Source organism: Labeo rohita, chromosome 8 (assembly GCF_022985175.1).
Source record: "Labeo rohita strain BAU-BD-2019 chromosome 8, IGBB_LRoh.1.0, whole genome shotgun sequence".
Taxonomy (NCBI): domain Eukaryota; kingdom Metazoa; phylum Chordata; class Actinopteri; order Cypriniformes; family Cyprinidae; genus Labeo; species Labeo rohita.
Window position 1 is genome coordinate 4,812,904 of NC_066876.1, and position 13,571 is coordinate 4,826,474.

The following is a 13,571-nucleotide window of genomic DNA, read 5'->3' on the forward strand; positions in this document are numbered from 1 at the left end:
AACAAATAAAAGTGGGAATAAATATTCAAAGGAAATATATACAGACTTAAAGAATGAACAACGGAGGGGGAAAAAAGCTTTGGCAATGCTCTCAGCCCTTGGACGGCAAGATCCATTAGATTGAGAGAGTGGAGAGGTGAAATGAGAGAAACCTGGTTTCGAGTGACTAAAGTGCTGACTCTGCAGGCATAGTTTTTTGGAGGTCACCACGCTTTCTGGTTTGTATTATGAATCCACAGTCTGATTCATAGAGGCTTGATTATAAGATGTGACATCTTTTTACACATATTACTTCAGCAGGAGAACTGCATGGTGGGAGGCTGCTCGTGTTTAACTGTCAACAGAATTAGTCTCATCTGTAGTCTTAAGCTCTTTCCTTCGAAGATGAAATGCCACAATGCAAAAAATTACCCATGGCAACAGTGTAAAAGTATCTCAGTTCTGCAGAAAAACCACAGACCTGGCAACACTGCGTGCTGACCCAGAAAAGCATCCACCTGAGTTGACATCATTCATCACTGTCGCGTTTACGATTGATGTACGATTTACATTGACAGGGGAATATCAGATTTGTCCACTTACATGGCAGATGCAAATGCATATTTCCACATATGAAAGAGGCCTCAAACTGATCTGGGAATATCAGAAACCATGCACTTTTTTCCCTCTTAGATGTTCGTGGATAATATCCTATATGTTCCACATGGGAGTGAAAAAAATCGGAATTGGGTCACTTACATACCATAGAAAGACCAACTAAGACTTAGGCACATAGGGCCCTATTTTAACGATCTAAGTGCACTGAAGCGCATGGCACAGGTGCTTTTAGGGCATGTCTAAATCCACTTTCCTAGTTTAACGATGGAAAAAAAACGATCGGCGCACCAGGTGCATGGTCCAAAAGGGTTGTACCTATTCTCTGAATAAGTCATGGGTGTGTTTTGGGCATAACGTGCAATAAACCAATCAGAGTCTCATCTCCCATTCCCTTTAAGAGCCAGTAGCACTCGCACCATGACGGATTTGCTATTTACATGGTGGAATTTGCAAGAGCAAAGACTGAACGCTTCTCCAGAGAGGAAATGGATCTGCTTGTGTGCGAGGTAAAAGCGTGCAAACAGACCATCTACGGGACAAGCCAGATTCCACCAAATCCCCCGACAATAATACACAATAATAATGTTTTACAATGTAATCATTTTATTTTAATATTTTTAATATAGACACATATGCCCTTTAAATAAATTAATTAATAAAAAAACACTACGCCATCATTGCATGGTCAATGGTGCAATCGTTTTTTAGTTGCTTCAAGATAGCAATGCACCAACAATGTGTCTGAACATACTTCGTTTTCAGACCAGCACCACCCATGGGCAAACAGATGGGCGTACGTGCATTTGCTATTTAAACAATGTGGATGTGAAACTGGATGTGAAAATGATAACTGCGTTGGGCTGAGCAAAAAACACCTGCATTGTGCCTGGCCTCTTATTGTACCAGGTGTATGATAGGGCCCATAGTTATTATGAATTGCAGTTAACACAAAATGCAACAAAAATTCAAGCATGCAGAGCTAGATGCATCTGTAGTCACACATTTATGTGGAGTATATCTAGGGCATTATTTAATACTCAGAAACTCCTTCGTAATGAACAACACTGTGAGCTACAGGTGAATATAGAAATTAGCCAGTCGTAACAAATCTCATGGTCCCACTTTATATTAGGTGGCCTTAACTAATATGTACTTACACTTAAATTAATCATTTAATACAATGCACATATTGTGTACGTACATGTTTTGCATGTACTTATATTTAAAAAACAAAATACCTGCATGTAATTACATCTGTAATTCATTTCTGTAATTACATTTATAATTACACTGTTTACCCATCCCTTACACTTTAACCCACCCTTAAACCTACCCATACCACCTCAACAGCAGCACCTCGAAGTGTTTTGCAATACAATATGAACAAAATAAGTACACTGTACTTATTTTTTGATGTAAGTACATAGTAGTTAAGGCCACCTAATATAAAGCAGGACCAATCTCATTCACATATAGACGCAGAATGTCTACTGACTTTTTATAAACAACAACATTTAAGGGTAAAATTCATGTGAAATGTAAGATTTAGAGAAAATTGGTCAACATTTCTTGTGAGTTTTCACCAGTTTGTATCACTTTCCAATTCCAATTAATATGATAAAAAGCATGCATAATAAAGAATTGGTAACACTTTATAATAACGTTCTGTTGTAAGTCATTTATAAGCAATTAGTAAATGATGAAATAATCATTTACAAAACATTTATAAAAGATTACTAAGTGATATGCTAATGATTTGAGTATGTTTTGTTAATTCATTTACAAGTAATTAGTTAATGATTAACTAATCATTTACAAAAAATGACTGCATTCATAAATAATTAATACGTGATATGTTAGTATTTTTATCTATGCTTTGTAGATTAAGTTATAAATCATTTACAAGTGATTAGATAATGATGAACTAGTAATTTACAAAACATCACTATACATTCACAAATGATTAAGTAATATGCTAACGATTTACAAATCTCTTGTAAGTTATCTTTTAAAAAAGTAGCATATCATGAAATAATCAAACAGATCCTTAGTCAATGGTTAATAAGTTACTAGTTAATATATCATTAATTAATTATAAATAATTGAAATGTCAATCATTGAAATGTTTACCCTCCATTGAAGATCACAGCATGAATAAATCATTTACAAATCTTTCTGCATCCCCTAATAAAGTGTAAACAATTCATCAGTTGTAAATGTTTTACTCATCATTCGTAGATCTTTCCCCCCAGTGTGTGTAACCACACAACCTGTAACTGGCAGGTTTGTAAAACATTTACAACTGATGGATAGTTTACACTTTAGATTAGGGGATGCAGAAATATTTGTAAATGATTTATTCATGTGTTTACACAACAGGTTTTAAATATATGTTTTGTTCACTGCAAAGTAAGGGCTGACTGGTGAGGGTAAAGATGGTAAACACATGGAGTATTTTAGTGCTGTGCACCTGATGTGATCTTCAGTGGAGGGTAAAACTGGTTCACATTATCACTAGATCCCACACAATCCACACAGAACACAAGACTGTGCTGATGAGAGAAAGGGTTTACACGTTTATTCACTTGACAGCAAATAATTAATTATTATTTAAAAAAAGAAAATAGTTTTAGAATAATTGCATTTTTGTGCTTTTCAACATATCACTTATTAATCATTTATAAACACATAGACATGTTTTGTAAATGATTAGTTCATCATTAACTAATTACTTGTAAATGAACTTGTAATTGACTTGTAAATGAATTTGCAAAACATACACAAATTGTTAGCATATCACTTGTTTAATCATTTGTGAATGTTTTGTAGATGATTATTTCATCATTAACTAATCACTTATGAATGACTTACAACTGAACATTATTATAAAGTGTTTATTATAAAGTGTATAAAGTTTTATATATATATATATATATATATATATATATATATCAGCTATCCAAATGGCAAATTACAAAAGCATTTGCCATTTCTTAGCAACATAGTTGAGTGTTTCTGAGTGTTTCTGAGTTTGGGGACCAATTCTCTATGACAATTCACTATGACTTTTGCCTCAATAAACTCCTAATTTGCTGCTTATTATAGTAAGGTAGTTAAGTTTAGGATTAAAGAAGAAGTTCATTTCCAGAACAAAAATTTACACATAATTTACTCATCCTTTGTCATCCAAGATGTTTGTGTCTTTCTTTCTTCAGTCATAAAGAAATTATGTTATAGCATATAGTGAGCATATAGTGGACTTTTGTGGTGCCCGTGAGTTTGAACTTCCAAAATGTAGTTTAAATGCAGCTTCAAGTGGCTCTAAACAATCCCAGCCGAGGAAGAAGGGTCTATAGCAAAGCGAACGGTAATTTTCTAAAATAATGTACAATTTATATACTTATTTAACCTCAAATGCTCGTCTTGTCTATTCTCTGTGATGCACATGCGAACTCTGTGTAATCCGGGTCAATACAGCTAAGAGTTGGTTAAAAAAACTCCCATCTCATTTTCTCCTCAATCTTCAAAATCATCCTACATCGCTGTTTTACCTTTTTTTGTAAAGGATGTTTGACCCTCGTGCATGTTCGCTTTGTAAACACTTGGTCGGTACTTCTGCAGCGATGTAGGATGACTTTGAAGTTGGAGGTGAAATTGCGATGGGCATTTTTTGACAAGAACATCTTGGATGACAAAGGAGTGAGTAAATTATCTGTAAATTTTTGTTTTGGAAGTGAACTCCTTTAAGGATCTAAAATTTGGTCCTGCAGAAAAAATAATTAATATGTGCTTTATAAGTACTAATAAACCACCAATATGCTTGTAATACGCATGCTAATAAGCAACCACTTAATAGTGAGAATTAGTCCTTGAACTAAAGTGTTACTCTTTTGAGTTTAGTTAGCTTGTACCCTGAGAATACACTATTTTTCTTCTCACCTTAATGGGGGAGTACCATTTACGAGGGCCTGGAGGTTTTCGCATGCCATTATTTAGGATGCGAGCAGGAGGAATTTCAAACTCTTGCTCGGGCATCTTTACCCTCGCGTTCTTCGCCTTTTCCAGTTTAGCACCCTCCTCGGTCGAACCTTTCTCACCCCAGCGAACCTGAAATGAAGTAGATGATCATGTTATCCAGCATGACTTGACAATGCTCCAAAGCGCTTCAATGGAAGCATGAACATCTGACCTTCTTTACATTAAGCGCACATGAATTTTACTCCAAAACATTTCTTAATTTTTACATCATAACTTCGATCAACATTTCAAAATCCTTTCCAGGTGCAAAAAAAAAAAAGAATCAAAAGATTTTCAAGATCTGTCAATAATGACAAAAAAATGTATGTATTTTACGTTGTTTTGTCAAATAGAGATATTTGTGGACAGGTATTTTCTGAGACAATCAAACTGCAAACTGTGCTGCTGGTAATTGAGGCAGAATGTTTGACAGAAGGAAGGATTCCAAACAGCAGATGAGCTGTATAATGCACTCACACTTGTTTTCCTCCATTGTAAACACTGTCTTGCTGTGATTATAAACTTTGGTACTTTACTGGCAACCATTTGATGAAACTAAATTGCTTTAACTCGTCAAAGGTTTTTTAGCTGTTCTCCCAGCCTAGTCAAGTTAGTCCTCAGCAGGTCACCAAGCTCTAAAACCATTTTAAAACAAGCAAACTAGACCATCTATAACCAACAGACCATGTTATGCTGGTTTAAACCAGTTTTCCACCCTTGTTTTTGTCATGCCATTTGTTAATAAGGTCTTGTGTTTCTTTAGCAGACTGTTTATTTCAAGCATACTTTTACGAATCAATGCATTTGACAAATATTTTACATTCCCTTCTGTATTTTCTGCTTTTCTTCACAGTTGTGGCATTAGCTTTCGGCAACATCGCTGACTTTAATTATGATGTGCTGAAGTCTCTTGGCATGTAATGTAAACAGCGTGGTCTCATTCCAAGTAGGGTCAAATAGAGATTTACTGACAGAATCGATCACCCTTAAGAAAGTTGCTATACCCTTGGTTCCTCTAGAGACACAGTCATCTTCCTCTGGATGAAAGGCATCTGTTAAGAGATTGAGCGTGTGCTAATTTAGTAGCTGTGCCCACCAGCGAGTGTTTACCTCCATTCTTTTAATGCCGCCAACTCCTCTTCCTCCATAGTAGGATGCGTCAACTGTGGGCCACTTCTTCTTCGGAGTTCCATCCTCATCATCATCCTTATAGTGCAAACAACAACAAAATTGTGAAATTGTGAGTCCAGTGGTTTTTAACCATTGGGTCGTGAATCTGGTCTGGTCACAGACAAATTTTTGGTGCAAATTACTGGTAAAAGGGATCCCCTTCCTTGAGCAACCATGAGCAAAACTAAGGTAAAACAAAATGCGACGCAGATCACATTGACTATAGTTTGCTGATTTTCCACCATGTTGGCTCGCCATATGTCCAGTGTCTCTACAATCTGGGTCTCTACGTTGAAAACTGATATACTGATAGACATTTTGTAGAACAGAACAAGAACACTATTGTAAAGATTTCTTGTTTGTACATATTTTTCAGGTCTTATCCAAATGGCAGAGCATTTTCCTAAATGAGGTGTGACTCATTCCTTTAAAACATGACTTTTTCATTTATTGCCTCTCAGAAAGGCACGAGCCACGCTTACGCCCTCCCTTGCTCTTCCTGATCCAATAAAATAAATCCAAATTGGCTCACTCAAGTTATGACTTTATTTTTTCCAGCTCTGAGGAAATTTAACCCTGTTCAACAAAAAGTCCTTGAGATTCAAAAAGACATCTTTTAATCAATGCATCCATACTTAATCAAAAAGGTTAACATCCATCTCCACGCTTCATTTTTCAATCTGACCACCCACTTGATTCCCCGTCCCTGCTTTGTATCCTGAAACTTTTGCGCAACTTAATGAAGCCTTTGGGGAAAATTTCCCAGCCCAAAGCCATTCCACGTATGACATTCCTAGGGTCTTAGAAAAGTGACATCACTGATGAAAGATTTATAAAAATATGCTATCATATTACAGGTCTTTAATAAGGCCAGACTGAACTAATTCATTTTATCGCAGCACAGCCAAAGCGGTTAAACAACAGCCTACAAAGATCTGGAGAGTTTTATGCAGTCCAAAGACTCTCCCAAAGTTTCTGCGAAATAGCTGAAACTCTCTGACCTTCAGAAAGAGTTCCAAGTCAGAATAACGTCATTACAAAATAACATCAAAATTCAAACCTTTTTAGACATTTTTCACGTGTGGACTTGGACACTGAAATCTCAAAGAATGTTTCCGTAAACGAGGATTATGCTTAATCCAAGATAAACTAGAGTTCAATAAGAAAATCTGAGTAATCTGGTAAACTCTTTTAGTTTCCATAGTATAATACCAACACATTCTCAGATAGGCTGTGCAGTCAGACGGTCATTATCACAAAATAAACCCCTTTTAGTGTGATACAAGACCCCTCTGCCTAACGTCACGGTCGTGTCTGGGTTTATTTAAGTGATAATGGCCAGCTGACTATACATTATCCCCCATATTACATGGTTACTTACCAGGATATTTATTATTTTACTTCTAGATACTTTTGCTAATGAAAACAGTCCACTGTAATGTAGAAAACTGCCTACAGCAACAAGAAGAACACTGGCACAATCCAAGTTACTTGTATTTGTTTATCTTAACCCTCTGTGGTACACATTATGACCTAACCATGACATTTTTTTCACATAAGTTTTTTTTTATTACATGAAATAGCTTCAATTATACAAATAAAAAAATGTTGGGGGTATTTAGGAAACAGTGTACCACAATGGAAATTTTTTTTTTTTTTTTATTAAATTATGATTTTCTTTTCAATTCAAATGCACATTTTTTTTTTTTTTAGAAATTGATGCATCCAATCTTAATTTCCATCAAAATCTGCCACACACACATACAGACATATACACATGCACATACAGACATATATACACATGCACAAACACACTCATTATTACGGTCACAGAAGGCTAACTCATCCTCATTGTCATTACATGGAAGAGGCAACTCGGCACTCTTCCTATTGCCCTTTCTGTGAAATATTGTTGTATTCATTTTTTGAGAAGACTAAATAATTTTCTTATTTATACATAAATACACATATACTAAAATAAACACTTCAAATAATTAAATAATTGTAATCAAATTATTGATGTTACTATCTATAAAAAATCCCAGTGGGGGAAATGCATTACTTCAATTCCACTGTAGTACAGCGTTGCCATATGGCAACATTGATATTGTCTCATTTAACAGAAAAACCATATTAGATAATATTGATTTCTTAATAAAAATATGTAATTTACTAACCAAAGATGATGCAAAAAAAAAAAAAAAAATCCCCCTTGAGAAGAGACATTCAGAAATTAGGTTTGCAGAGCAATTATGGGAGGGGCCTGTGCAGAACTACGTCACTCTGCCAAAAATCTCAGAACAGCTAGACCGGAGAAGGTGATTAATATTATTGGGGATTTTAAAAAAAAGCACTGGGTGGATTTTTATCATTATAAGGTGGTTGTGTACACACACTGACAACACACATTTATGTTCAAACAACATGTAAAAGTGAATTTTGCATCTGATGACCCCTTTAAGGTTTGTATTACACTGTATTCCTATCAAATTATTACTATATAAATAGGAAAACGTCTGTAGTCCCATGTTTTTCCTTTTTTTCTCGTTAAATGTAGACCTACGTCGCAGATCTGATAGGAACGGTATACAATTTTTGGAACGGTAGCCTATACAAATTTTAATTTTGAAACTAACCAATGGCCATATGACACCAGCGCCACCATGAAAGTTCCACCTCCTACCAAACGAATGCGCTCAAACTCATTGCAATTTCACTGTTAGATATAACAATTTTTCCATGCACTCCACTGACTACAGCAGGAGTGCTATTGAAGTAGTGCGCTATTGTTGCAGCTATGGTTGTGTTTTGTGTTTGACGTGTTGAAACGAAAGGTAAAGCTCTTTTTATGTAATTTTTTTTTTTTTTTTTCAAACATGAATATAAGTAATTTAATGAACTGGAACAGTCTACTAGATTTCTCTAACAGATTTTAGAGTGCATTTTTGTTATTTAAAATGAAAAACCTTCAATACGTTGACTGACCCAGCACTGTGTCAAAAAAACAACCCAGAAAATGGGTTAATGTATAAAACCCAACAAGCTGGGTCAAAATAACCCAGCATTTTTTAGAGTGTAGGATTTCAATCTTTGCATCACTCCACATGTCTGTGCGCATTGCTTTTCAGACCAGTGTATGTGAGCATGGAGTGATTATGGAAAGCTTTAAACGGAAATGGGAAATCTCATTCGCTCTGCTCCACTGATGTGCTGTTCCAGACCAGCTTTCAGTTTGTGTGCTGCTACGTGACAGGCAAAGTTTGATGCTTCAGCTTCTTTTGGCACTATTTTTGTTGGCAAGTCTGAAATTATTGAACTAACTAGACAGTTTTTTGTCTGAAACGTATCGTGCCAATGGCCAGATCACAGTATGACAACACAAATGCAAGTGCCATACTGCTTAATTAGATTGTGATGTGTTCAGATCATTTAATAATAATAATTTAAAAAAAAAAAATCTTACCGAACTATCTTCCACTATTGGCGGTGGAGGCTCGTGGATAATCTGCAGAGAGAGAGAGAGAGCAGAGAAAAAGATAAACAACCTCACATGAGCCCACTCATGTTGGCACGGCAGACCACATGAAAAAAAAAAAAAGTTTTTTCTTCCACTGACATGTCAAAGGACCCAAGTAATGTTTTCAGTGTGTGCCAGAAAATCAGGTTACACAAAAACACATGGCTAAGGAATTGCACTCCTCCCCTCCCCTCCCTGTTTTCAGTGTGTTTACAAGCAAGTTTAAATGACCTAAAAATCTGGATGCCAGATCTAAACACTAAATCTAGGGCTCAATGTTAAGCTTTTCCAGGTATGTGTCTTTTACAGAATTAAAACGGTTTATTTACTTGTCCAGAAGTCACTTGTACTACAAAAGTTTAGCAATGCAGAACATTACAGCTATTAGCAAAACAGCACAAGGCATCAGGAATACAAATAAGAAACATATAATGATAATTATGCAAGATTCATTTGACCTTTACTGCCATGTGGGAGGAAAAAAGTTGTTTTCTAGCTCCGATTAATGTTGCAGTCACTGATCATAATAATTATTACAATTATTATTATTAATAAAAATGCAAAGTAATAGTTGACCATAATAAATCAGTATAGCAGTACATCGTTGAATAATATTATATCATTCATGTATATATATATATATATATACATATATATATATATATATATATATATATATATAATCTCACTTTGGCTTTGGTTATATTATGTGACATGTTATATTATGTGACATGTAATACATGTAATATATAATTTAAAGGACATTTAGAAACATAATGTGATAAAGGTAGTAAAATGTTGCGTCATTGCTAAACTAGTGCTAAAGTATTAAAAAAGGAGATCCACTGTTCATCTACATGCAAAACAATTGTGAAAGAGCACATTTTGTTATTGTTTTAAAACTCATCTGGAATTCTGGGAATCATGTGAAAAACATTTCAAGGACAGAGACATTAAAAATACCAGAGAGTAGTAATTCTGGCTCTTTTGCTCTCAGTTTAGACTAAAGGGAACATTATTTGATTAATTGAGTGTTTTCATAAACATTTCTGTGGTCTCTTGCTGTGTTCTAGTCATGATGAAATGATCGTATTTACGAGTGAAAGCATCTGAACAACAACATAAAGTCCCAATTACCAATGAGAAACATTTTTAGAGCCCACGCTTTCCGAGTTGTCAGTTAAAACAATGACGGTTGACGCAAATTATTATCAAACATGTACACATTTCCTGTTTGGCTGATGAAGAGCAGTGATTAAACTGATTTAAATAATGCTCATTTAGCTGGTTTAAGATGCTTCATTGTTGAAAAAAAACAGTATATGCAATTAGGTATGTTTTGGAGCATGACAGCTGGTTTGAGCTGGTTTAAGCTGGTCATGTACTGATCCTAAGCTGGCCCTAAGCAACTAGCTCCTGCTCAGGACCAGCTCATAACCGGCTCAGGACCAGCTTTAACCAGTTCATGACCAACAAAGGACCAGCTTAAACCAACTAAAGCCAGCTGTCATGCTTTAAAACATACCTAACCAGCATATACTGATTTTTTCAACAGTGTTGTGCAACAAATCTGCCCATCCAGTGGCTGAGATGGATAAAATACAGGTAAAGTAAAAATCAAACAATTAATGCATGTCAGCTGCACCTCATTTAGTTGCACTAGTGCTAAAAAGCTTCCTGTCATATTTGAGAAATAAAAAGAAAAGCTAAACTGGCCAACACATCGAATTTATTCCATTCAAAATCACTTCAACACACATGTTGTAATTAAGATTTCTGAATTTATGGGCAGAAACTGCCAGAAAGGTCTTGAACGCACAATATACTGGCTATCCTAAATGGTCACAATGCTGCAAATGTGGCTCTGTACCTCCAGTAAAATGTTTGCATTACGCTACTTGGCAGTCAATAGATCTTAATGAAATTGAGAATGGGCACTTGTTGTTTCAAATGTCAAATCACAAATTCATTTTCTATGGTAACAGAGAATAACTCTCCCAAACAGAACCATGCCCCCTTGAAGTTCCCGGAGAGATTTCAAGTGGCAGGCAGACAGAATTACCTTGTATAAACAGACAGGTCTTTTTCCGCTTTTGTAAAAATATTCATTTCTTAGGGCATTTTGCCTAGCTGGTTTGAACTTGACCAACACACATGGCATTTAAGGTCTAAGTAATCCTGTGTTAATAAATAAAGCCAAGCTATCTAAACACAGCAATAAGCTAGTGCTAATTCAGTCCATGTCCGCCAACAGCTGGTCTCTATGGAAAATGATCGTGTCTGAGTGGGATTTTAGCCGGTTTAGCTGGTTCAACCTTCCATGAACTTCAGCTCAACACTCCTCTAACATGGCAATGACTCATTTCTTCTCTTTTCCTGTTGTGCCTTTCCCAGGCAAATTCCAGACACATCTAGTTCTTCTGATATTCCTCAGCTGAACCTCACTGACAGACTGAATTATTATATGTTCCTCAGAAATCAAGAGAAAAGCCAGGCTTGGGTCTCAGGAAGTGTAAGAAGACACAATGTCCTGTGGCAATTGTTTACTCTCTGGAGTATCTAGCATGAATGTCAAACTCAGTCCTGCAGAGTTGGACCCTGGTCCAACATACCTGCCTTTCATCTACCACCTGAATTAGTTTTCAGGTAGTTCTGGAAGCCTTGATAAGCTGTCTGGAGATGATTTATGGAGCTAAACTCTAAGGACAGTCACCCTCCAGGAGCAGGATTTGACACCTCTGATCTATAGAATAAATCTTTCACTGCTAGGAAAGAATGGGGGTGACCAATGCCTTCCTGCAGAATTTAGCTCCAACCTGCCTGGAAGTTCCTAGTGATCCCGTGACCTTAATTTTCTGGTCCAGATGTGTTTATTCAGGGTTTGAGCTAAACCCTAGAACAGGGGTGCCCAAACTCGGTCCTGGAGGGCTGGTGTCCTGCAGAGTTAGCTCCAACCCCAATTAGACACACCTGAACCAGCTAATCAAGCTCTTACTAGGCATGCTAGAAACTATCAGGCAGGTGTAGTGAGGCAAGGTGGAGCTAAACTCTGCAGGACATTGGCCCTCCAGGACCAAGTTTGGGCATCCCTGCCCTAGAAGGAGGCCATCCAGGAGAAAGGTTTAACACCAAAGGCTGGTCACCATCATCATTCTTACACTGTTTAAGCTAGTCTATCTGGAACAATGACCATCTAACCAGCTTGTGCTAGTGTAACGGACACCAACAAGTAAGGGCTGTTTAGCACCTTTGCTAGAGTGCCCACCTCCACAAAAAGCTCCTTCATGGTCAGCAAAGACCTTGACGGGACAAGCCCTCAAGAACACTAATAAAGCCACTGATAAGCCAGTCCCTTACTATGGCAGCTGGACATACTACAAGTCTTCCTTCTTACCTAATGCCAGAGTGATGCCATATCACAACGTGTTTGTTCATTTGGACAGAGGACAACTGAGCCTGGTTTCTCCCAAGGTTTTTTTCCTCCTCCATTTCTGTCAACTGATGGAGTTGGGGTTCCTTGTCACTGTTGCCTTTGGCTAGCTTAGTTGAATCCCACTCAGAGTGATGCAAGTAGGACCAGTTACACAAGTAAAAGAGCACCATTGCCCATTGTTGTAGTCAGGACCAGCTCATTTAAGACAGTCAATACAAAGACCGGATGAGGGCTGAGTTTGTTTGGGTCAAGACTGAGACCAGAAGAGAGTCAAGACCAAGTGTACATGATCTTAAGTCCATGACAAGTCTGAGCCCAAGACAAGATTTTCTCCATCTTGAGATTGAGTCCTTTCTTGAGGACTACAACACAGTAATTCAATAGCACCTACACAAGTGAACTCTCATGATAACAAATACTAATCATCAGACAGTGTATATGTGCAGGTCTACATGTCTTGGACTGGTCTGAAAGTCTAAGAAATTAATTGAATGTCTAGCCCGTAATCAACCATCTTGGCAAGGGACGGACAACTTCGGTCCTGAAGGGAAAGGAAAAGTAAAAAGAAAGGAAAAGTAAAAAAAAAGAAAAGGATGTGACGTGTGGCCAAGTATGGTGACCCATGCTCTGCATTTAACCCATCCAAGTGCACACAGAGTAGTGAGTAGTGAACAAACATGCACACACACACACCCGGAGCAGTGGGCAGCCATATTGCTATTGATTCGGCACCCAGGGAGTAGTTGGAGGTTCAGTGCCTTGCTCAAGGGACTCGCCTCAGTAGTGGTATTGAGGGTGGAGAGAGTGTTGGTTATTCACAGACCTGGACTTGAACCC

The 13,571-nt window shown here is 37.0% G+C and overlaps 1 protein-coding gene across 1 annotated transcript in view; it reads right to left on the bottom strand.

The window, feature by feature from the left end:
- antxr1a (ANTXR cell adhesion molecule 1a) overlaps positions 1-13,571 on the bottom strand; it is a 70,745-nt gene that overhangs the window by 20,432 nt on the left and 36,742 nt on the right. Inside the window, exons 14-16 of the mRNA XM_051118108.1 lie at positions 9,248-9,289; positions 5,725-5,820; positions 4,537-4,704 (exon numbers count right to left, since the gene is read on the bottom strand). Coding sequence (XP_050974065.1) covers positions 4,537-4,704; positions 5,725-5,820; positions 9,248-9,289 — 306 coding nt within the window. The remainder of the gene's footprint in view (positions 1-4,536; positions 4,705-5,724; positions 5,821-9,247; positions 9,290-13,571) is intronic.